The sequence below is a fragment of the Ruditapes philippinarum genome, unplaced genomic scaffold (assembly GCF_026571515.1).
Source record: "Ruditapes philippinarum isolate M1 unplaced genomic scaffold, ASM2657151v2 ctg44_1_1_1_1, whole genome shotgun sequence".
NCBI classification, from domain to species: Eukaryota; Metazoa; Mollusca; class Bivalvia; order Venerida; family Veneridae; genus Ruditapes; species Ruditapes philippinarum.
Genome location: NW_026858399.1, coordinates 113684 through 140740, shown reverse-complemented (window position 1 = coordinate 140740; position 27057 = coordinate 113684). Strand labels below are relative to the sequence as shown.

At 33.7% G+C, this 27057-nt stretch overlaps 1 protein-coding gene across 1 annotated transcript in view; it reads left to right on the top strand.

Annotated features, from left to right (window-relative positions):
- The window catches only part of LOC132753071 (uncharacterized), a gene marked incomplete at its 3' end in the record, with an annotated part of 221807 nt that overhangs the window by 83185 nt on the left and 111565 nt on the right, over positions 1 to 27057 (top strand). Inside the window, 2 exon segments of the mRNA XM_060743482.1 lie at positions 10440 to 10569; positions 22183 to 22286. Of these exon segments, the coding sequence (XP_060599465.1) occupies positions 10440 to 10569; positions 22183 to 22286 (234 nt within the window).

The following is a 27057-nucleotide window of genomic DNA, read 5'->3' as shown; positions in this document are numbered from 1 at the left end:
CTATAGATACCTTATTCAATAGGCGATCAATTGAAGCTTGAAATTCTCCAGAATCATTTCCGATGTGAACTTTCAATTTAAGTTTTAAACCTTTTGGTATGACATCATTAGCTACACAACTTTCCAAAAATCTTGCGTGAAGCCCGCATTTCATTTGTTTTTCGGCTAAACGTTCCAATTTAAATTGCGGATCCATAACGTGGATACATTTGTTTTCTTGTTCAAAAGTAATAATATATAATCAGTTCAATAAAAACAAACGCTTTTCTTAAGCTTTCGACGTTTAGTCTTTAAGAAAAATTGACGTTTATAAAATAACAAATGACAAATGACGCAACGTCCGGTTTTTTTTTTTTTTTTTTTTTCTAGTATTATCTAGGAAGAGGAATCCTTTGTTCTTGCAAAGCTTTTCTAGTAGACTATTTGCTTCATCAATATTTTTTCTTGATAATAAATTTTTCCTTTTTGGCAGAATGGATGATACAGCTATTTTCACATTTTGGTTTGCTGATTGTATGGAAGTAACTAGATCAGTAAAATCTTCACATATGGACTGAGGAGAGTTCGCATTTGAGATGTTTTTTATGCCTGTGTGTAGGACAATTATATCAGCTTCTTTTGTCTGTGTTTTATTGTGAGTTATTATCTTATTTATGTCCTGAATGGTTGCTTCACTGGTTGATTTTATGCTTACATTTACTTGTTGTGAGTTCATTTTCTTTCGTCAGATGTATTTCATATTTGGTAGGAAGATAACTTGCATGAAGTTGAATATTTTTCAACTTCACAAGTCAGAGCAATGACTTGGCAACTTATATTTTTCACAATTACAAAATGCCATGACTTTGTCAAGCTATATAGATTGTGTGGCAGTTGTATTTGGAATAGTTTTTACATTAATCCTTGTAAATGATTATGACTTTCAACTTTGTGCTCCCCGGTGTTATATTGAATTACGTTAAATATGATATAATGCAAATGTATGTTATCGAAATAGCTGGAAAAGCTTTTCTCTGCAATTGTATTTATTTGTTATGAGTCATAAATTGTGTGATAAAACCAGACTGAAAATAAGAAACTGGTTGTAATTAATATGTCGGGAGTATTTTTGTACTGCTATGCAAATTACAGAACTGTTGCACCAATGGTATATGTCATTGAAAAAGCTAGGAATTTTTGTGCCCCCACTTTAGGGGGGGTGGGGGGGGGCATTTAGATTTACCCTTGTTCGTCCGTCCATTCTCATTTTGTGTCGCACATAGCTCAAAATGTATTAATTTTGACCTAGAGTCTTGAAACTTTACAGGAATGTTGATCAGCAAGTGTAGTTGTGCACCTGAATATTTTCGTGTGGATATATTTAGTATTTTTAGAGTAATTGCTCTTGACTAAGTAAAACTTTGCAATTTTCAACTTGTGTCGCACATAACTCAAAAAGGTATTTCACCTGGAGACATGAAACCTTACAGGAATGTTGCTCAGCATGTGAAGTTGTGCACCTGCTTAATTTTGTGTGGATATATTTAGTATTTTTTGAGTTATTGCCCTTGACTTAATAAAAGTTTCCAATTTTTATATGCCCGAAAGAATTTTGGGCATTTTATGTTATACCCCCTTGCATCCGTCCGTCTTTCTGGCCGGGCGAATATCCAATGGTCTATGAGCTTCATTCCATCCATAATTTTAGTTAAAAAAAGAAGGTAATTTTACTGGCTTATGGAGAAAAATGCCACATAAAGATCAAAACAAAAGCACATAAACCCCAAATGTTGGCATGTCCGTCAGTCCATTTGCACTCACAGGACAGTAATTATGTGGCTGGAGTGACAATAGGTTACTGTTCTTTCTTTTTGGTGTCATTCATTCTGTAATGCTTTTATGTGGCTATTTTCTTTTGTGTGGCTAAAAAGAACAATAGAGAGAACAATAGAGAAGCCACATTATTACTCTCCTGTTAGAATGGACGTCTGTCATTCCTTCCATTAGCAATTTGGTTTCCAGAGCATAACTTAAGTTCCATTTGGCCCACAATATTCAAACTTCAGAGGATGATTGTCCATATTGGGTAGAAGACCCCTATTGATTTTGGGGTCACAAGGTCAGAGGTCAAGGTCATTATTACTTTAAAACTGAAAACAGTTTCCGGAGCATATCTTAAGTTCCATTTGGCCCACAATATTCAAACTTCTTAGTATGATTGTCCATATTGGGTAGAAGACCCCTATTGATTTTGGGGTCACAAGGTCAAAGGTCAAGGTCACAATTACCTTAAAACTGAAAACAGTTTCGGGAACATAACTGAAGTTCCATTTGGCCCACAGTGTTCAAACTTCATAGGATGATTGTCCATATTGGGTAGAACACCCCTATTGATTTTGGGACAAAGGTCAAAGTTCAATGTCACTATTACCTTATAACTAAAAACAGTTTCCGTAGCATAACTTAAGTTCCATCTGGCCCACAATATTCAAACTTCATAGGAGGATTGCTATTTGAAGGAGGTAATACTTTATTTAATTCTCATGTCTTACAAATGATTCAGCCTTACTAAAAAAACAACAAAAAAACACTTTCGGGCATATAATGCTCTGCCTAGCGGTGCTCTTGTTAACTTGTGTCACACGTAACTCAAAAAATATTTGACCTAGCGTCAGAGTCATGAAACTTCACAGGAATGTTGATCTGCATGTAAAGTTGTGCACCTGGCCCCGTGTTCACAAAGATTTAAGGATCAGGATCAAGATCAGGATCAAATTTAAAAACTCTAATATTCTTCATTATTTATCCTCATAGATTATATATCTAAAATTAATTTGATAAAACTGGACTTGCAGTAGCAAATTAATGAAATTTTAGAATAAATTTATTGTTATTTTTACAAGATACGGACATTTTACAGTTGATCCAAATATTGATCCTGATCCTAAAATTGATCCTTATTTTGATCCGAATATTTTTGTATTTGTTTTGTTATTTGTTAAGTTTATTCCAAAATAGTTTGATTTCTTTGCAAATCAGCAGTTTTTTACATTTTGAATATTTACTATTTTATTCCAGCAAAACACAATAAATTTTAGGAACATAAAACAATGGAAATAAAATCAGGATCACTTGATCCTGATCCTGATCTTTTCTTTGTGAACACGGGGCCTGGGGTTTCACTTGTGGATTTATTTTGTTTTGTCAGAGTTATTGCCCTTGACTTAATAAAAATTTGCAATTTTCAACATGTGTCGCACGTAGCTCAAAAAGTATTTGACCTAGGGTCATGAAACTTTACAGGAATGTTGATCAGCATGTGTAGTTGTGCACTTGGGTATTTTCGTTAAGATTCATTTAGTATTTGTAGAGTTATTGTCTTTGACTTAGTAAAAATTTGCAATTTTCAACTTGTGTCACATGTAGCTCCAAAAGTAATAGGGTCATGAAATTTTACAGGCATGTTGATCAGCATGTGAAGTTTTGCATCTGGGGTTTCACTTGTGAATTGATATTTTTATGCTCCCCGAAAAAATTTCGGGGGAGCATATAGTCGCCGCCTTGTCTGTCCGTCCGTCCGTCCGTCCGTTCGTCTGTCCGTCCGTCCGTCCGTCCGTCCGTCCCCTTTTCTTGTCCGGGACATAACTTTGAAACAACAAGAGGTATCAACATGAAACTTTGTAGGTAGATAGATCTCATTGAGTAGGTATGCAGTGCACAAGAACCGTAACTCTGCCTTGCCTAATTTTTGAATTACTCCCCTTTGTTTATTTTTACACTTTGAACTTTGTCCGGGACATAACTCTAAAAGTATAAGAGGTATCAACATGAAACTTTGTAGGTAGATAGATCTCATTGAGTAGGTGTGCAGTGCACAAGAACCGTAACTCTGCCTTGCCTAATTTTTGAATTATCCCCCTTTGTTTATTTTACACTTTGAACTTTGTCCGGGACATAACTCTAAAAGAATAAGAGGTATCAACATGAAACTTTGTAGGTAGATAGATCTCATTGAGTAGAAGTGCAGTGCACAAGAACCGTAACTCTGCCTTGCCTAATTTTTGAATTATCCCCCTTTGTTTATTTTACACTTTGAACTTTGTCCAGGACATAACTCTAAAAGTATAAGAGGTATCAACATGAAACTTTGTAGGTAGATAGATCTCATTGAGTAGGTGTGCAGTGCACAAGAACTGTAACTCTGCCTTGCCTAATTTTTGAATTATCCCCCTTTGTTTATTTTACACTTTGAAATTTGTCCGGGACATAACTCTAAAAGTATAAGAGGTATCAACATGAAACTTTGTAGGTAGATAGTTCTCATTGAGTAGGTATGCAGTGCACAAGAACCGTAACTCTGCCTTGTCTAATTTTTGAATTATCCCCCTTTGTTTATTTTACACTTTGAACTTTGTCCGGGACATAACTCTAAAAGTATAAGAGGTATCAACATGAAACTTTGTAGGTATATAGCTCTCATTGAGTAGGTGTGCAGTGAACAAGAAGCTTTCCTCTGCCTTGCCTAATTTTTGAATTATCCCCCTTTGTTTATTTTTTACACTTTGACCTTTGTCCGGGACATATTTCTTAATGTATAAGAGATATCAACATGAAACTTTGTAGGTAGATAGATCTCATTGAGTAAGTTTGCAGTGCACAAGAACTGTAACACTGTCTTGCCTTCTTTTGTAGTTATTGCCCTTTGTTCATTTCGACACTTTGAACTTTGTCTGGGACATTATTCTAAAATTATAAGAGATATCAACATGAAACTTTGTAGATAGATAGGTCTCATTGGGTGGAAGTGCAGTGCTTAAGAATCATTACTCTGCCTTGCCTTATTTTGAAGTAATTGCCCTTTGTTTATTTTTACTTTTTGACTTTTGTCCTGGACATTACTTTAAAACTATTAGAGATATCAACATGAAACTTTGTAGGTAGCTAGATATAATTGGATAGAACTGCAACGCTTCAAGAACCTAAACAAAGCCTGGTGTAATTTTGTAGTTATTGCCCTTTGTTCATTTTTTTTATACTTTCCTGTGTCCAGAACCTTCTCGGGGAGCATCACCCGGTTCAACCGGTTCTTGTTTTGTCAGAGTTATTGCCCTTGACTAAGTGAAAATTTGCAGTTTTCAATTTGTGTCTTGTGTACCTCAAAATGCATTTAACCTAGATAGAAATGTTGGACAGCATATGTAGTTGTGCACCTTGAATTTCGCTTGTAGATTTATCCAGTACTTGTAGAGTAATTGCCCTTGACATAGTAAAAACCGTTTCATTATGTTGGGTTATTTGTTCCTTGGGTGCTTGAGTTAGAATCAATCAACTTTTCAGTAATAATGATCAACATCTCTGTGAAGCTATGCACCAGGGATTTTGCATGTGGTTTTTTTAGAGTTATTGCCCTTGACTTAGTATAAATTTGCAATTTCCAACTTGTTCATGCATAGCTCAAAAAGTATTTGACCTGTAGGCCTGAAAGTTTACAAGTATGTTGGTCAGCATGTGTACTTATGCAACTTGAGGTTTGCTTGTGGTTATATTCAGTATTTGTAAAATTCTTTCCCTTTACTTGTTGCACATGTAGCAAAAAAAATATTTGACTTAGAGTCATAAGATTGACAAAACAGCGGAGTATGGGGGCATCCGTGTCCTATGGACACATTTCTTATTTATGCACTGTTATTACGTGAACATGTGTAATCTTAGCGTCATAAAAGGAAAAGGAAACATACTTTGTGCTTTGTGTTATTATATATGTAATCTGAATATTCAAATCTGACAAAGAAATATGTGGTATTTTCCATTAACAGGAAACATAAATACTAGTATACAGAATCTGGAACAAAGTATACTTTGTTGACTTATCACTGCCTTTTTCTATTTTCTTAAAGTATTCTAAGCAAGTTGAAATATTTTTATCCAAAACAATTTGCTTGAATTAATGACTACAGTAGTTTAAATTATCCGTGCATATACCTTGCAAAAAAAATCTAACAGAAAAAAGATCTTGTACTAAATCGCCAAACATGTTCTTTTTGTATTTTTGTTTTTTAATAGAATATAAACATTTTAACCTCTGCATCATTTAAATACATTTGTATGATGATCTGTTTGTGAAAGATACAAAAAAACAAACTTCGACATAACAATGCCAACATTTTGTGTGTGTACATTTTTTTTTATGTTTTTCTTCTTTTTTTCCAATTTTATTAGTCCCCTACCGGTTTAACCGGAGGGGACTTTAGGTTTACCCTCCGTCCGTCTGTCTGTCTGTCCGTCTGTCTGTCCGTCTGTCTGTCTGTCTGTCTGTCAGTCTGTCAGTCCGTCCGTCCACAAAACTGGATCCCGCGATAACGCAAAAAGTACTGAAAATATTTTTATGAAACTTGATATATGGATAGATGGCAGTATGGAGATTATGCACGTCTTTTTTTTTTCTTCCTATGTTGAAAATTCTGGTTGCTATGGCAACAAATAGTCTGAAAATATGGCAAATTTAACACATAAACTGGATCCAGTGATAACTCAAAAAGTACTGAAAATATTTTTATGAAACTTGAAATATGGGTAGATGGCAGTCTGGAGATTATGCACATCTTTTTCTTTTCTTCCTATGTTGAAAATTCTGGTTGCTATGGCAACAAATAGCCTGATTTTCAAGATTTCTGATTTAAATTTTTCAGCTTTTTCACTATATGTTCTTTATTTCTTAAGGTGTTTACTTCAAACTTTAAATATAAGTTTCTGGTCATCAACCACATCATATGTGACAAGGTTTATAACTCTAGCACAAAAAATATCAGTATTACCGCCCTTGAACTTAGATTTTTTAGGGGAAAAAATGTTGTCTTTTTTAAATAACTTCTTTATTTCCTAATGTATCTACTTCAAACTTCATATATATGTTTCTTATTATCACTCGACATTTTTGAGAAGGTTAAATACTCTAGCAAGACTATTTCCAGAATTATGTCCCCCTTGAACTTAGATTTTTTTCGAGAAACTGGTATTTTCACTTCAACTTCTTCATTCCTTATAGGATTTACTTTAAAATCCCACATCGTAATAATATGACAAGGTTGTATAAACATAATTTCCTTACTAAGCATGGAAACTTAACACATTACTGTGATATAGACAAACTTATTTTATTATGTTTTGTGGTTGATATTTTCAAATACAGACTTCATCCTCAAATTCATTATAAATGGCAATACACAGGAGTGTATGACAATTAAAGAACTTTTTGAGGGACCGGTAGGGGACTACTGTATTGCCCGCAATACTATCAAATGCTTGTTATATTTTATTTATTTTATTTTATTTATTTAATATGTTTTTTTTAAGTCATTGTAAAATATTAAAAGTAAGTTCTCCGCAGTGATCGCCGACAAATATCATATGAAACAGGGAAATATCCTGTATTCAAGAAAAAAGTCTTCTTTCAAGGTAATATTTGTGGCAAAATTCATTTTTTCATTGAAAGGAGCAAAATTGGGATACAATGCAAAAAATTTTTGCACATTGCTTGCACATCATACATGTGACAACTGAAATGGGCCAAAACTGGATTTTCAGCTGGATTTTGGGGCTCAAAACTGGATTTTTTTATCGACTTAAATTTCAATGCGCGTTAAGCAAATTTGGTAGAAACCTTTTACACAAAGACCATTTAACAATAATAATGACAGAAAGTAAAAAGTAAAGTTTCTATTATTTTATTCATGATCTAATCAAGCACATTTAACAAAACAAAAACATAATACTATTACATGTCCTATATCTAATTTCTAGTCACATTTCAATATCAATGTCACATTAGTTCTTTCTGGAACAATCACATTCCTTTATCAATCATTGTCATCACATCACTTCTCTAATGTCATCACATCACTTATCTTTATACAGTTGGCATGCATTTTTAACAGCAGTCATGAGTGACTTTTAGTGACTTTTCAAAAATATGCCAGGAAAGGGCTTGACAAATCATATTATTCTCCATCGTAAAATAATTATACAAAACGTGCTAAAATAATTAAAGTAGATCAAAAGACGAATAGTTTTTCTCTGACAGTGTCCTATTATCCGGACATAAACATCTTTTGGACATCACAAAATACCGCCGCGTATTAAACAAATCCGCTAATTGCAGTCAGGTGGCTATTCAAAGACACACTTAACGTGTGATTTCAATAATTATTATCCAAACAAACAATCAATTATCCAATTATCCAATAAACAATATCATAAAGTGTCACTTGTTAATCCTCTCATTCGGCACACTTGGACACTTACGTCTGAGATAATCGGCACACTTTGACTTTACCGTAAGGTGCGAGATATGGAATTTTACCGACGATTTTTTTTTTTTTTTTGTTTTTTTTGTGAGAGACAAATATCGGGATTTCATAAGCTGATATCGGGAATCGGGATTAGGGTCTCAATATCGGGATTTTTTAAAATCCCGTCGGGATATCACATGTATGGCACATGTATTAAAAATAAAAAGTAAATAATCATAATGGCAACTGGAATACAGGGTAAAGTAAAGTTCATAGCAGAACTGATGTTTAAACAGTAAACATGTATACTGTAAAATCATTATTATTCGTGGGGCACGAATTTTCGTGGTTTTCGTGGGTAGGTCAATCTACGAATTTAAGATCCGACGAACTTTTATCCCATCAAATACTTCTTACCCTGTCTCTGTTCTATCTATTACAAACATGCGTCGGCTCTTTTCCGGCCGATATTTCGTGAAATGAATGTAAACTTGTACAGACAGATAACCAGGTTAGTGACATATTAAATCCGTTTGCAATATTTAAAAAACTTGAAAGAAAACTTGATTATATGTCACAAATGTCGCATATACATACTTGATCGTTGTAGTCTACTAGGACTTGATTGTGTTTACAAGAATACTTGACATAATCGAGTTAATATGGAAACCCAGGCAGTGCAATAATTAGCGCTAATAAAAATTGTTCGTTTGCTCTTATTAATTTAAAAAAAAGTCTTTGATATTAATGTCGTAAGTACACAAAACTATAAAAAAAATACGATCGCTAAAACAGATTTATTGTACATTCTTCTGTCGTTTTTAAATGATCCAGTTTATATGAATTTTAATCAGTATTTGTGCGATTGCTATTCCGTAAACATCAAAGACACCACCGACTTTTACAAGATCCACATAAACTCGTGTTACTTACCGAGAATGATTTATATGCATGTAAATTTACACAGTCGCTGTGACGTTGCGTGTAGTTACTGTCAAATATGTTAAGTGTAAACTTTTAAACTCGCTGGTTAAAACGTGCCAGGTGTCGTATAAATTATGCGATGTTTACATCGGCGAATTACAGGGGCATTGTGTCCAATGGAGGTGCATATCATGTCAAATAAATGTGTTAATTGTAGTCAATTATCGGCAGTTACTGTGCTGTATTAGAGTTATACCCAGAGGCAAGGATTAAATTAATTGACAACTGCTGTGTGACAAGTAAAGATATGTACATGTTGTAAGTAAAAATGTTCGGCGATTAAGATTACTTTGCATTAGGTTACTGAATTTTTTTTTTTACAAGAAAACGAAAATCCACGAATTTAAGAACCCACGAAAATGCCCGTTTTGATAAAACCACGAACTTTCATGCCCACGAATATAAGTGAATTCGCAGTATATCTTTTTAGCAGTCATGTAAATATTTACAAAAATTGTAAACAAGGAAGCCTTAGTTGTTATATTGATTTCTAGCTGAATTCTGAATATGGGTCATCTTGGGTAAAAAACTAGGCTACAAAGTGCAAATAAATATAGAAAAACCTTGTTTTTTTAAACACCATACATGTAATATTTTCAGCCCAGATATCCTGGAAATTTGTCAGCCATTTGTTTAAATAATTTCTTGCTCAAGATTGAATATGGGTCATCTGGAGTCAAAAACAGTTATTAGGTGACACAGCCCAAATATAGAAAATCTTTGTTTACATTTGCATTATTTTAGAGGCTGATATCAGTTATGATTAAGACATTGTAATTTTCTGCTTTTCATTTAAAGTTGACAATATTATTTTTTCCATTTTTGCCGTATTGTTTGGGTCATTTTGGAAAAGACACAAAATGTTCTGAAAATTTGCACAAAAATTATTTGTCATCAAAGTCATCAAATTTTTAAAAAGTATTTTCAGTCCCTTGGTTTCAAATAAAACTCAAGTGGAGTGTCTTTAAAATATTATTACTAGTTCTAGCAATTGATTTCAAGGACCTTCTTGGCCTTGCTACAAATTATGAATGGAGATTGCTTAAATGTTGTCATGACACTCTGTGGCTGTCATAAAATATCTATCTGAGAAAATGATTATTGGAGTTTGAAATAATTTGTGTACACTTCTGCAAAATTATTGTGTAGTCTTTATTCAAGCTAATGAGTCTTTTTATGATATTTCAGAATTTGTTAGATTTAAAGAGAATTAATCTGGGTTACAACTTGTTGAAGTCAGTGCCTCAGTTTTCATCTGTCAATAAATTGAAAATTAAAACACTGGTATTGCGCAATAACAACCTTGAGGATTTGGATGGTAAATATCTTTTATTTTTGTCTGATTTTAAAAGGAAATTAGTTGTATATATGGGAGTGAGCTTGTCAGTCTGTTGGACAGTCAGTGGGTCTTGTTGTTCACAGCTGTTAACTACAGTTAGGAATTAGATATTGTGTTCAACCTTGGTATAAAGCAAGCTTATAAAAGATTTTTCATGGGATTGCTTTGATGCCCAAAAGGTCAAGGTAGCTATTACTTCAAGAAGAGTTTAGAAAAATGGTTTCAAAATGATCACAGATTAGTATATAGCAAGCTCTTGTAGAGAACTGATTTGGAATTGTTTTTTGACCACCAAGACTAAAGGTTACTATTGTTTAAGACTTATCAGTAACTATAGTTAGCAATGAGATATTGAAATGAAACTTACTATATAGCATGCTAATGTAGAGACCTTGCTAGGGAATGCTTTTCAGTCCCCTAATGATTTCCAGATGATAATTAAAGTAAGGAATGAGATTTTAATCAAGCTTGGTATATAGAAAACCTATGTGGAGACCATACGTAATATTGCTTTTGGGCCCTCTAGAGTCAAGGTCAATATTAAAAAATATAGAAAAGTGGTTTATGGAGAAACATTAAAATAAGAAATCAACCTTATCATATAGCAAGCTTATTTGGAGACCTGGCTTGTAATTACTTTTTTACCCCCTACGGTCAACGTCATATGACAACAACAGACACTACCTGTGGTACTACCATAAATGTCATTTAAACCAAAATTTTTAGTAATAATTGTTATTTATTTAAATTTTATGCATTAAATGCCTTTGATTAATGCCTTCATAAAAAAAATAACATATTTGAAAAAAAAACGCCTTTGTAAATAATTGATTTTGTACAAAAATTCTATAAATTTAAATTGTCCATATCAAAGTCATTTTAAGCTCACATGAGCTTCTGTGATCACAATTTGTCCAGCTTCCATCATTCATCAGTGTGTCCATGCTTTAGTGTGTCTGTCGTCAACTTTTTATACAATGACTGAGAAAGAAACCACTCGGCCTTATTTGATGAAAATTTCCTGAGCTGTCCATTGCATAAAGTTCTAAAAATGAAAATGTTCAAATGGTTATGCTCAATGGAACATCAGGATCAGGAGGTCTAAAATAAATTTTTAAATGAAGTCTTTTAAATTTTCTCTGAAAGTGCAAGGCCTAGAGCTGAGATATTTTGTTCAAATTGTAGTCTTGGGGTCAAAATTTGCCCCATCTTCTTGTATGTATATAGTAAGAACTTTAAAAATTTTCTCTGAAAGGACAAGGCCTTGAGCTTAGATATTTGTGTGTAACATCATCTAATGAAATTCTACAAAAATTGTTCAAATTATAGCACGGATCAAAATTGGCCTCGCTTGAGGGGTCATTGATTTTCCTTATGCGACTTATATAGTAAAAACTTAAAAAATCTGTTTTGATGAAGGCTAGAGGTTAGATATTTGGCATGAAACATTGTTTAGTAGACCTCTACCAAGATTGTTGAAATTATAGCCCTTGTGTCAAAATTGGCCCTGCCCTGTTGGTCATGTACATATAGTAAAAACTTAAAAAATCTTCTCCTGAAAGTGCAATGCCTAGAGCTGAGAAATTTTGTGTGTAGCATCATCTAATGAATCTCTACAAAAATTGTTCAAATCATAGCACTCAGGTGACAAAATTTGCCTCACCCCAGGGGGTCATTGATTTTTGTTATATGTAAATAGTAAATACTGCAAAGGCTAGAGGTTAGATATTTGGCATGAAACTTTGTGTAGTAGACCTCAACCAAGATTGTTCAAATTATTTCATTATGTACATACAGTAAAAACTTAAAAAAAATCATCTTTTCTGAAGATAAAAGGCTTAGAGCTTTGATATTTGGTAAATGATATCATTTTTATGTCATCTAACAAAGTTGTCAAAGTTTTTCTCTAGTGTCAAAATTGGCCCCACCCTGGGGGCCATAGGTTTCCAAATATGGAAAAACACTATACTGGACTACTGTTTCAGTCCAAATATCCTTAAAATTGAAAGGTTGTTTTGATGATTTCTAGGGCATTTTCGAATATGGGTCATCTGGGATGGAAAATTAGGTCACACAGCTCAAATATGGAAAAACCTTGTTTACACTTCCGAGGATACTGTTTTAGTTCAGATATCCTTGAAATTGGTCAGAAAGGTTGCTTGTATGATTTCTAGCTGGAGTTCAAATATAGTTCATCTGTTGTCAAAATTAAGTTACACAGTCTAAATACGGAAGAACCATGCTATTAACACTGTAGAGGATACTTTTTTTTTCCAAATATCCTGGAAATTAGTCAGAAAGGTTATTTAGATGGATTCCAGGTCATGTTTGAATATGGGTCATCTGTGGTCAAAAGCTAGGTCACACGACCCAAATTATGGAAAAATATTGTTTACATTCTAGAGGTAATAAAGAAGGACTTACATCAGTCTTGCGGTCAACCCTCCATATATGAAAAAAAACCTTATTAACATTTGCACTATTTCAGGTGCAGAAATAAATGTTATGACATCAGTTTAAGTTCATGGCATTATATCTGCTTTTCATTCATTGCAAATAATTTTGATTTAGTGCCTTAAAAATCATTGTGCAATATAAGGGTCATCATGACCCTCTTGTTTCACATATGCGATCTTGTTGTTTTATGATGCAACCTTTTTTATGCCACCGCAGCATCTGTGATGCTGTGGCATATGGCGATTCACCTGTGTGTGTGTTTGTACGTATGTGTGTTATGTAGATTATATAGTGAACTTAAAAAATCTTCTTGTGAAAAACCACTAGTCCAATTTCAAATAAACTTGGCAGGATTGATCCTTGGGTGAAGGGCTTCCAAAGTTGTCCAAAGAATTTCATTCCATGCAAAAATCTGGTTGCCATGGCAACCAAAAGGAATTATTAGAATAAATTAAAAAAATCTTCTTGTAAAGACCAACAAGGCCTAGAGCATAGATATTTTGCATAAGGCATTGTCTGGTAGGCCTCTACCCAGATTGTTCAAATTATAGTCCTGGGGTCAAAATTGGCCCCGCCCCGGGGGGTCATTGATTTTCACTATATGTACATATATTAAAAACTAAAATACCTTCTTATCTGAAGGTACAAGGCTTAGAGCTTTGATATTTGGTATATACTATCATCTATAGGTACTCTACAGAAGTTGTTCAAATTTTGCCTCTAGCGTCAAAATTAGCCCTGCCCCGGGGGTCATAGGTTTTCCTCATATGTATATAGTAAAAACTTAAATCAAAGCACAAAAGGCGCTTAATTTGTTTGGGTCTCAGAATGTAAGAAAGGTGCAGGTTGTGAGATTATAAACCAATTTGTTTTTGTATAGTGCCACCAATGCTTTTCAGCGCTTCAATTGTAGTAAATTGGCTATAAGACTAATTGGAACACTGATATTCAATCCAATGTTTATTTGACTTAAACAATTTGAAAAAAAAAATGAGTTGCCTTAACTGGGATTTGAACTCAAGACCTCTCGCTTCTTAAGCGAGCGCGCAAACCCCTCGGCCACGGTGATTTAATATGTTAACGGCCTGAATTTATTCTAAATTAGGGTTTGTAACGACGCTAACTGTTGTTTAACACAGATGTAAATAATCATGAAGCTTACTATAAGCATGTAAATCTATAAAGAATAAAACAATATTAGAAATCTTCGACCATTCGGGAATTATTTTGCTTAAAATTAATGCGCCTGTCATTTGACCATCTTTACGCAGTGATCTCCCCTGAATTTTTCGGCGTTAGTGTACATATAAAGGGAAGTAACCCCTTCAAAAAAGCGGACTACTTTCGGCATTTGCAATTAACAGCATTAGAGTCTGAAATTTCGCTACCATTATTTGTTTGGTCTGACGACCCAAACAAATCAAAATCATCCTCTCTAAATTGACAAAGGTTAGAGGTTAGATATTTTGCATGAAACATTGTGTAGTGAACCTGCACAAAGATTGTTCAAATTATAGCCCTGGGGTCAAAATTGGCCCCGCCCCAAGGTTCACTATGTACATATAGTAAATTTTTTTAAAAATCTTATTGTCTGAAGGTACAAGGCTTAGAGCTTTGATATTTGGTATATGATATCATCTATACGTACTCTACAAATGTTGTTCAATTTTTGGCTCTAGTGTCAAAATTAGCCCCGCCCTGGGGGTCATAGGTTTTTAGCTCACCTTGCACAAAATGCAGTGGCCAAACAAATGTGTCCGTCGTCCGTCCACATTTTATTCAAACGACATCTTCTATAATACCACTTGGCCAATATTAATGAAACTTGGCAGGAATTATCTTTGTATGAAGCTCTATCAAGATTGTTCAAAGAAATTGCAATTCCATGCTAAACTCTGGTTGCTATGGCAACTTAAAGAAAAAAACTTTAAAGTTCTTATACTTCAAAATGGAAAGGGCTAGAGCTTAGATATTTCTCACAAGGCATTAGCTTGTTAGTTTCTACAAAGTATATTCAAATTATGGTCTAGAGTTGAAAATTGGTCTCTGTTTTAGGGGTTAAAGGGTTTTTTTATATAGACTTTCTTTGTAGGGATAAATTGTGATAGTGTATCTTGTATTTTTTGTTTCAACAGACATTGTTATGAAAAGCATAAGAAAGATGAAAAGTTTGTTGAATGTGAATGTTAATTCAAAACAGAGTCAATCAGAATAGCACAAATTTGAGAGCTACAGTGAAGTTGATTTCCCCATTCAATAATGGATTCTTCCATTAATTTCGTAACACCATCAGAAAGGAAGACTGTGTCATTTCCAAAATACAATGTAAAACATTTCGGTTCTTGACAATGACTTGCACATTTTAAAGAAACGAAAGTGAACAAAAAATGTTGTATTTTTTTTCACAAAAATTAGTTTATTTAGATAAAAGTTTAATTTACAGTACGGATATTACTTTTTTATCCTTCCGGTTAAATGCGGGAAAAATCATATATTTCAACATCGTACACCGGTCTTACTGATGAACGAATTATGTCATAATATTTCATTCTGAGAACAAACATACAATTCAAATCATTAAATAATGCATATCAATACATTTAACAACTTTGCCTCAGAAAACATCTGTTTCAATCTGACCTTGAGTTGAGATTATAAATAGAACTAAACCGGAAGTATGACGAAACGTCCGCCATCGTACAAGAAATTTGAGAAATTTTGTAACATAAACTCGTATTTCATAACAAAGAAGTGAAGATGAATACAATTACCGGTGTGCTTCGTTGAAACAGGTATTTTGTTAACTATTTGTGAAGTATTAAGGCATGACATTCAGTATTTACGTAAATATCACCTCCCGTGTTATGATTTATAAAATTATACATGTACACATGTGTTATTGATCCATGGTGCTAGTAATACTTAATTATCTTTATCATATTGTTAACTAAGCAAGAAAATTACGTAATTTTAAAATTACCTAACCTCACAATATTATCAATTTTAACTTGAAAATCTTCTCAAAATGACTTACCAAACAGTAATTTTTGAAACATGAAAATGGTTCATATAGAAAAATAAGGGAAGAAAAAACTGAATTGACTCATGAAAATTTTTGTCAAACAGTCTGCCACGTGAAATTCTGACCTTCCTGAGATGCCTGCTGTTTGTTGTTGTTGTTTTTTTAAGAAAGGGGTGTTCCACAGATGATTGGGGGTTAGATCCTGCCCTCAACATGATACCCCTGAGTAAACACCATCAAAAAATATTTTAATATTTAAACACTAATGGGATATCTGTTACAACTATAATACTGGTTTTCGAAAAAAATTTACATATATGAAAAAAAATACTGTTAACCATCATGTATTGAGACTTGATTCCGGGCAGGCAGGCGAATTGGTTGGGCCATTTTTCGTAACAGTTTCCTCAGCAACTACTTATCAGAGCCTCATGATATTTAGTATACAGCATTAACACATTGTCCCATACCATGGGATTCAATTTTAGGTATGTCGCTCATCCACCTCATGTTTACTGACTTAGTTAAATTCATAATAATGGTAAGAATTTTTCGTAACAATTTTCTCAGCAACTACTTATTACAGCCTGTTGATATTTGGTAAACAGCATTGATATGATTTCAGGTATGTGGCTCATCCACTTTCCATTTGCTGACCTAGTTATATTTTCGACATTAATTGTAAATGGAAGGAAATTTCCGTAACAATTTTCTCAGCAACTACATATCACAGCCTCTTGATATTTGGTATTGTGACTGCATTAACACATTGTCCCAAGTTCAGGTCTATCACTTATCCACTTCCTGTTTACCGATTTAGTTAAATGTTCGATATTAATGGTCAATGGTAGGAAATTTTTGTAACATCACAGCCTCATGAGAGTCATGTTATTTTGTATACAAATGCAACCCGGCCATTTTTGTCTTTGACCCATTTTTATTGAAGTATTATCCAAATTTGTACTTTGTCTTGTTAATTATGATGTCATTGATAAAATTTTCATGATGTAAACATGCTACAGGGAGTGTATTTTTTAGCAACCTGTACTTTAAAGAAAAGAAAAAAGAGGTATTTCTATACACTTGTTTGCATTCCTGTTGCTGTCGGCCAAAAATACTTTACATTTGACACTAACCTTTAAATGACATTAAAGAATTTTATAAACCTGTTGCTTGTTTTTAAAAAGAAAAATACAGTAAAGACTGTCTTAGCGACCCCCTGTATATAGCGACGTTCTGTCTATAGTGACCATAGTTAGGTGCGCCGAACAGTATTTACTATATGAATGGTCTGTATGTAGCGACTCCCTGTCTAGTCCGTACAACGACCATGATTTAGTCACCCGTTACGGTATTTGAGCCGTGAACAGCGACTTTTGCAAGGGGAGCAAGGCTTGAACTAGGTGACGACTTTGGCGAAGAAGTCGCCTTCGCATCAGCGACTTTGCCTTAAACAAACTTCAAAGAGATTTTGAAGTCGCCCGATTTTTATAATTTTCCGTCATACTTATTTACGCCGCTAGGTCTGTTAATAATTTGTTTACCTCTCAATTACAACCAATTACCGTTAATCCGCTAATCAAGAACGCGTGTCAACATCAACAAAGTTGAATACACGCCGCAAGGCAAGAGTTCACTATGTGTATCTTTCTCATTACGTATTCATGCGATTGGCGAATCAGAACGCGCGTTGTATCTACGGCAGTTTGCATTGACCAATCGGCAACACGCTAATACACTGTGGCTGTTTGTTGACAATTACACAAAATGGTGACAGATTCAATCAATTTTTGCCGATAGAATGATTAAAGCCACCTTCATAATTATTATACATAATTGCTGCAGTGTTTTAGCGAGTAAAGATAAACAATGCCAAACGTCTTAAAGGTGTGGTTGTATTTGAAACCTCGATTGTTAATTTTTTTCGGAGCACTTATCGAAGATTTGTATCTAATGTTTTATTAATACATTGAACTCCGTAAAGTAAACAGGCTGATTACACAAAATTAAATGTCTCTACAGTAGAGTACATCTCATTAGTATAATTGAAATCAAACATTTTTTACAAACAGATTGATTAATATAAATTACATTTTAATGAATATGTAACTTTTAAATACTAATGTTATGGTGTAGTTTATAATCTTAACCAATTATACATGCAATTTTAATACTCTTGCTTTTTTTAAAAATGATATTTGATATGTTTAATATCAATACAAATATAATTAAACCCTTAGTATGGTACTATCCTGCTTTTCAACAAAATATTGGTATGATATGTTCATATATCTGAATTATGTAGAGACTGTCCACAGTGACTCCCTGTCTATAATGACCTTTTTTCTTTTCTCCCATCGAAGGTCACTGTAAACAGTCTTTACTGTACTTATAAGATCTATTCCTGAAGGTGAGGGATATAGGGCCATCATGGCCCTCTTGTTCTTATATGTATATAGTAAAAACTTTAAAAAAATCATCTTCTCTAAATTGACAAAGGCTAAGATATTTTGCATGAAACATTGTGTAGTGAACTAGCAAGATTGTTCAAATTATAGCCCTGGTGTCAAAATTGGCCCCGCCCTAGGGGTCATTGATTTTCACTATGTACATAATAAAATAATTATAGTAAAAAAATTAAAAATCTTATTGTCTGAGAGTACAAGGCTTTGAGCTTTGATATTTGGTATATGATATCATCTATAGGTACTCTACCAAAGTTGTGTCAATTATGCCTCTCTAAGTGTTAAAATTGCCCTGCCCCAGAGGTGATAGTTTCCTTAAATGTATATAGTAAAAACTTGAAAAATCATCTTCTCTGAATTGACAAAGGCCCCTGGTGTCAAAATTGGCCCTGCCAGGGGGCATTGATTTTCATTATGTACACATAGTAAAAACAGAAACTTGAACAAATGTTTTCTGAATTGGAGAAAGCTACAGCTTAGATATTTGACATGAAATGTTGTTTGGTGGACCTGTATCAAGATTGTTTGAATTAAACCCTTGGGTAAAAATTTGGCCTTGCCCAAGGGGACAGTGACCTACTTTCTTGTCCTTTGATGTACAGCCATGAAATTTGGACTATGTGCATATTTTTATTTGTAAAATTGAACTTTGATATCAGTTGACCTAGATTTTGATGATGTGACCTATTTTTTTGTCCTTTAATGTGCATCTATGAAATTTGAACCATGTGCACTGATTTAAGATGTAAAGTGAACTTTGATATCAGCTGGCCTAGAATTTGACAAAGTGTCTTACTGTGTTGTCCTTTGATGTACAGTCATGGAATTTTGGCCATGTGAAATATGACTTTCACCACCAATTCACTAGACTCAACTGCATTGATAGATTCCTACTCTTACTAATACTTACTGGTGTTCGCAATTACACGACTACGCCAGTATCTATGATGAAGGATGTGGTCCGTCTCAGGTCCTCAACATCACCATAAAGCTTCTGTTGGAGGGTTGTTTCCTGAGGCCACGTCGCAGCTCGCTCCTGGTCGTGTCGCTTACATCTTTGGAGGACATGCTCTGCAATTTGGTCTTCTTCTCCGCACAGACACATTGGAGATTGAACGAGTCGGTACTTTTTGTTCATGTGTGCATTAAGTCTGTTATGTCCTGAGCGTAGTCTCATCATGATCACTTGTTCTGGCCGGTTCAAGGAGTGATATGCATCAAGCTCTTGTCTTGGCTTTGATTCCTACTCTGATCTTTTATTTGAATAACAATAGATTTAACCACTAATCTAAAAATTCTTTTCCTACAATACTATTTAGTGTTGTATTAATGCGGTGGCATAGCATTTTTCATAAATGCAATCTTGTTTATTGACTGGTGTTTTTCATATTTTGTTGACTTGTTCTTTAGCGTACTGGTGTCCACATCACTGGTAAAAAAAGATTTATTTTACTGTTAACTCATGTGCATTTGAAAGAAACATGTGCCTATGAAAGAAACATGTGCCTAAGTCATCTTCTAAATAATTGGTTCCACAGGTCATGGATTTTTTCTTTGTGTTGGTAGTATACAGTTAAAATCTTCTCTTGGACAAAACAGTCTTAAGCTTTATTGTGGAGTTTTGTAATGACTAGAATCTGTCTTTGATCTTTATGTAGAATTTTTCTACATAATCTGGTAAAAAGGTCCACTTTAACAAACTGTTTATGAGGTTTACTTCTTTTTTCTCTCACCTTAGCACAAAGTGCTCACAGGTGAGCTTTTGTGATGGCATTGTGTCCATGGGTCATTATTATTATGTGCTTGTATAGTAAAAATGTCTTAAAATCTTCTCTTCTAAAATTGTAATGCTAGAAGATTAGATGTTTTTCATATAGAATCACCTTGTGAGTCTCAGATCCTCTACAAAAGTTATATAAAACATGCCCCTGGGGTCAAAATCAGTAAGACACTTCACCCCTCATCCATTTTTTTCTAAAATAAGCCAAAAAAAATGCTTTTATATCATATGTTTATTTTAATTATTTTTAGTATAATTTGATTTATAACTTTTTGAAAAATGGACAATTTACAGACATTTCTAAGAGTAAATATTTGTTTAGAACAGTAAATAATTCAGAAATAAATAACACATGTAATTCACATGTAATAATTTCTTTAAGTCATTTACATATAACATGCATTAAAACATAACATTTTTACTGGTTCTAAAAACCACATTCTTATAAATGTCCATAAATTTACCCACTTTCTCCAAGAACTCCTCAGTCCTTGACCTTAAGTCATGATCATCGTATTGCCCACTGTTATACAAAGCACATCCATTATTAAGTGTTTATTGCATGTCACCTTGTTTATTCAACTTGTTGATTGGTTGTTTATTCAACAGTTATCTCATAATTGATTAGATAATTGGATTAAAAAGGTATAATTGTATGAAAATGAAATAAATGAATAAATAAATAATAGTGTATGTAAAATAAATAATATTGTATGAAAAATAAATGAATAAATAATATTGTTTGAAAATAAATAAATAACTAAATAAATAATATGAATATAAAAGAATATAAATGAATGAATGATTTATTTTTCCATTAATGTAATAAATAAAAAAAGAACAATTTCATATCTTTATTTTCTTAAAAAATGTTGCTAACAAATTATTAAGTAAACTTACCGGTATCACATATGTTTTGCTTTCTTTAAATTCAATTCATTAAAACAAGATACTGTCAAAGACACAAAGGAAGTGTGAAAGAGATTATATACTTAATATAATATATCAAAGGAAATTTCACGAAAAGGTTCACACACTTAAATAGAAGGATTTATATACAACAATTAGTTATATCACTTTCACTTAAAGTGAAATTAGTATAAAATATATAAAAATAAAATTAAAAATAAAGAATTTACTTACTAATAACTTTGTGACATGAGCCTTTTTTAGGACAAAAACAACAATATATATCCATTGTCTTTGGTCAATTACGTCATGAATAATAAAATATGTTATAACAATAAACATACACAATCAATATTGAATACATTTAACATTTTCTAAATAAATAGTTGTTTAACACAAAATAAAAAATGGGGGGTGAAGTGTCTCAATCAAATTTCTTAAAATGAAGGGTGAACTGTCTGAGGGGTGAAGTGTTTGCAAAAAAGGGCCTAGGGTGAAGTGTCTGGGGGTGAAGTGTCTGTAAACCATATAGACTAGTGTAGGAAAAACCATTGAAGTCTTTTTTTGTGAAACTTTAATGCCCAAAGCTTGGGTATTTGTCATGAAGCATTCCACAACTACAATCTACAAATAATATTAGCTTGGGTAAAAAATGACAAACCCAATGGATGCATTCCTGACTTTAACATTGAAAAATGAAAATTGTGACGTTTTCCAGGAATGTTTCTCAAGTGAGGTATCCAGGGCCATTATGGCCCTCATGTTTAGATAAGATTATGAATGGAATGAAGATCATAAGGCATTGGATATTGGTTTTGACAGACATGCCATTTCAATATCCCTTTCAGATTTCATGAGCCGGAAATAGAAAAAGTATTTGTGCAGATGATAAATACATTAAAATATATTTAAGCTGATAATGTAATACTATGTGCATTGAAAACCAAATTATTTTTCAGGTGTAGAGGAGTTGATTGCCTTGGAAGAACTTGATGTCTCTGAAAATTTTCTGCTTGATCACATGGTTTTACAAGGTCTTAAAGCATTGAAAAGACTTCAAGTGGTGAGTGAAAAAGTCTTGTTGGATCGCACTGTAATATCCCAACAAAGTTTTAGGGATATACAGGAGTGAGCTTGTCAGTCCACCATTTGCTCATTGCATCTGTTTTATAGTTTCTGGCAGATGATAGAGATAGGGATACTTTAAGCTGAGCTGAAATAAGCTTTTGTGATGGGAGGGTGTATGTAATCCTTTAACCATGTCATTATCCACAACTTCTTTAAACAACATTTCCTGAATCATTTGATTGATTTTGGGGGTATTCATGGCTGAGTTGTTAATGTTCTTTACTTCAAACCACTAGCCGCTGAAGCCGGTAGTTTGTTCCTGCAAGGGACTTGGTTTCTTTTTGAGAAAGCTACCCAGGTAGCTTATGGAATATCAGTGGTTCTTCTCAGTTGCCTGTTTGTGCCTGAAATAATGAACAGAGAATAACATAATCTCATCCTTTGCAAGTAAAGCTGTCAATTTCATCTTAAACAAAGGAAAACAGAAGGAGTTGCAAAAAAATCAGAGTATTGATCCTATATATACTAAAAATAACTGTTATATTTTTTATGAAACATTGTCTGGTGGACCTCTACAAAATAATTGTTCAAATTATAGCGCTTAGTTCAAAATTGGTCCCGCCCTGGGGGAACATAGCTTTTCTTAACCCATTACTCCATAGAGAATTGAGATAACAGGCACTCCTTATCTATACCATATATAGGTAAAGGCTTATCAGTAGTCCATAGATAAGACAGCCACTATACTACACCATCTCCATACAAGGAAATGATAAAAATGGAGGATACTTTAACCCTTATTTTCAGTATTTTCTGATAAATATATGGTTTTGCTGTAAATAAAACATTTTTAGTGTAGAAAATTTCCTTTCTAGTGATAAAATTTTTAAAACAATTGGACTATTATATTGTTTGCAACAGAAGTATAAACCTATTATAAACAATAAAATCAAGACAAAAATAAACTAAAATTAAACTTTATTAAACATAATACAACAAATGCACTTTTTAGCTCACCTGTCACAAAGTGACATGGTGAGCTATTGTGATCGCTTTTCGTCCGCCGTCCGTCCATAAATTTAAACTTAAAAAATCTTCTTTAAAAAAACCCCAAAAAGCTAGAGCTTAGATATTAGGCATGAAAGATCTTTTAGTGGGTGTCTACCAAGTGTGTTCAAATAAAAGCCCTGGGGTAAAAATTGGCCCCACTCTTATCTTTTTGAACTATTGTTTTCCTTTAGCAATAGAAACTTGCAGTAATGTTTTTACACATGCACTATTTTAGATACAAATATGATCTATGTGAAATCAGTTTTAGATTCAGATTTTACATCTGCTTTTATTAGCTCACCTGTCACAAAGTGACAGGGTGAGCTTTTGTGATCGCTTTTCGTCCGGCGTCCGTCCGTCGTCCGTCCGTAAACTTTTGCTTTAAATGACATCTCCTCATAAACCACTGAGCCAATTTCATCCAAACTTCACAGGAATGTTCCTTTGGTGGTCACCTTTAAAAATTGTTCAAAGAATTTAATTCCATGCAGAACTCTGGTTGCCATGGCAACCAAAAGAAAAAACTTTAAATATCTTCTTTTAAAAAACCATAAGAGCTAGAGCTTAGATATTTGGCATGAAACATCTTCTAGTGAGTGTCTACCAAGTTTGTTCAAATAAAAGCCCTGGGGTCAAAATTGGCCCCGCCCCTGGGGGTCATTGATTTTCCCTATATGCATATAGTAAAAACTTAAAAAATCTTCTTTTAAAGAACCGTAACAGCTAGAGCTTAGATATTTGGCATGAAACATCTTCTAGTGAATGTCTACCAAGTTTGTTCAAATAAAAGCCCTGGGGTCAAAATTGGCCCCGACCCAGGGGGTCATTGATTTTCCCTATATGCATATAGTAAAAACTTAAAAAATCTTCTTTTAAAGAACCATAAGAGCTAGAGCTTAGATATTTGGCATGAAACATCTTCTAGTGAATGTCTACCAAGTTTGTTTAAATAAAAGCCCTGGGGTCAAAATTGACCCTGCCCCAGGGGGTCATAGATTTTCCCTATATGCATATAGTAAAAACTTAAAAAATTTTCTTTTAAAGAACCCAAAGAGCTAGAGCTAAGATATTAAGCATGAAACATCTTCTAGTGAGTGTCTACCAAGTTTGTTCAAATTAAAGCCCTTGGGTCAAAATTGGCCCTGCCCCGGGGGTCATTGATTTTCCCCATATGCATATGGTAAAAACTTAAAAAATCTTCTTTTAAAGAACCCAAAGAGCTAGAGCTAAGATATTTAGCATGAAACATCTTCTAATGAGTGTCTACCAAGTTTGTTCAAATAAAAGCTCTTTGGTCAAAATTGGCCCCGCCCCAGGGGGTCATTGATTTTCCCTATATGCATATAGTAAAAACTTAAAAAATCTTCTTTTAAAGAACTCAAAGAGCTAGAGCTAAGATATTTAGCATGAAACATGTTCTAATGGGTGTCTACCAAGTATGTTCAAATAAAAGCCCTGGGGTCAAAACTGGCCCGGGGGTCATTGATTTTCCTTATATGTGTATAGCAAAAACTTAAAAATCTTCTTTGGAAAGACCCAAATAGCTAGAGTTTAGATATTAAGCATGAAACATCTTTAAGTAAATATCTACAAAGTTTGTTAAAATAAACGCCCGGGGGTCAAAACTGGCCCTGCCCCAGGGGTGACATTGTTTTTAACTATATGTGTATAGTAAAAACTTTAAAAATCTTCTTTTAAAAATGCCAATGAGCTAGAACTTAGATGTTTAGCATGAAACATCTTCTTATGGGTGTCTACCAAGTCTGTTCAAATAAACAAATAAAAGCCCTTGGGTAAAAATTGGCCCGGGGGTTGGGGGCCTATATACAGGTGAGCGACCTCAGGGCCATCATGGCCCTCTTGTTTATAGATTACGATATTACTTGTTCCTTGTGATGGAGAGTTTTATATTCAGGTTAGCGATTTTAGGGCCATCATGGTCCTCTTGTTTCACAAATGAAATCTTCACATCTTTACATTATATTTAAGATGAGATATCATTCTGTGTAACAAGCATGTGTTTAAAGAGAACAGTTGTTCTGTTATAAGCAAATCGCAGTTCTGTGGAGACCTTGCTTTTGGGCCCCCTATGATCAAGTTTGTAAAAGTTAAAGATAGTCTTTTCAGTTAGTAAGTATGGCATGAAATACTGTTGTCCAATTGAGCATACTGCAAGCTTATGTGAATACCTCATTTGGATAGCATTTGTGCTTCTGAGGTCAAAGTAACTGTTACTTAAAGTAGAAGAAAAGAAAAGTTGTTTGGGCCGTTCTCTCATACAATAGAATTATTATAAGGTGGCAGGTAGGGGTATGAATCACCTGAAGTAATAACTCTAGTTTAGTTTTATAAAGATAAATTTGTTGTACAATATTTCTTGTAAAATTATATGGTACAATAATGTAAAACAGGTATGACAGATACTAAGATTTTCATCTCACCTTAGCACAAAGTGATCACCAGATGTTACGCTTTTGTTAGTATTTTACTTTAAAAACCACCTTTTTCTAAACCCTTTCACCGATACCTAATATACTATACAGAGATGATCCTTGGATGGTCCTCTAGGAACGTTGCTCATACACCGGGTAGTTATGGTTTCTACAAGATTGCCACCATTTAAGGGAAAAACTGTTAAATGATGTTACTTCTTGAGCAAATCAGATTCTGAACAAGTTCCAATTATGTAATGATTAGATGTAAGTGGTCCTTCAAATCACTGTGATCTGTATAAAAAAAATGCAACCAGAGCTAGAAATAGCACTTAGAAGCCCCTCTCCCATACTACTTTGAAGACTTTGATGAAATTCTACTGAAATGATCCTAAAATTGCTAAAATTGTTCCAGTCTGGCTCTGCTGAACAAGATGACTGCCAGAGCTAAAAAATAGAAAACTTTTTAAAAAGCTGAATACTTTATAATTTAGCAATAGTGATAATGTAATCCTTCACAAATATTGCCAATATTGTTTAAAATTGCTGAACAAGATGGTAGTAATAGATAAACGTAGAAATAAGTTTAACTACATCATCATCTCAAGAATGCTAAGATTGTTTATTGAATCTTTACAGGAATGGTCATTAAGTAGTTCTTTACAAAAATGACAAAATAGTTTGGGTCTGTTGAATAGAATGATAGAATGGCCACTAATGCAGGCGTCACACTGTCCCAAATTTGGCATCAGATGGACACACGAATAAGGAAATGTTAAAATTCGGATCTGATCGTAATAACATCGGGCCATTCGTGAGAGCATCTTTTGCCATCGTATGACCCCCAACTAAATTTTTCAGGCTCCGGCAGCAACTTCGTGAGCGATCACAAAATCTTTGGACCACGATGGGTACGAAGAAAGCAAATTTGAGTGGCTTAAGCGTTGCATATTTATCATGGTGGACATATAAAAGGCTAGCCTCAGACCATCTTCCTCATCTGTCAGTCTTGCACATCTCTATAGAGACATCAAAAGCTTCCATTATTTGCAATTTATTAAAAATTAATTTCATTTTATTTCCTGCAGAAATCAGTTTTGATGATGAGTCAACCGTGTAAAAGAAGGCAGCTGCATTGCTAATTTTTAAGTTATTATTACACCTTAGAAAACATGATGAGCAACTCCTACAAGCCCACCTTGGCTGGCATGATGTGTAATCAAATATGATAAACAAGATCAAAAAGGAAAGACGGCGTTCAATGAACGCAACCCCCACACGACC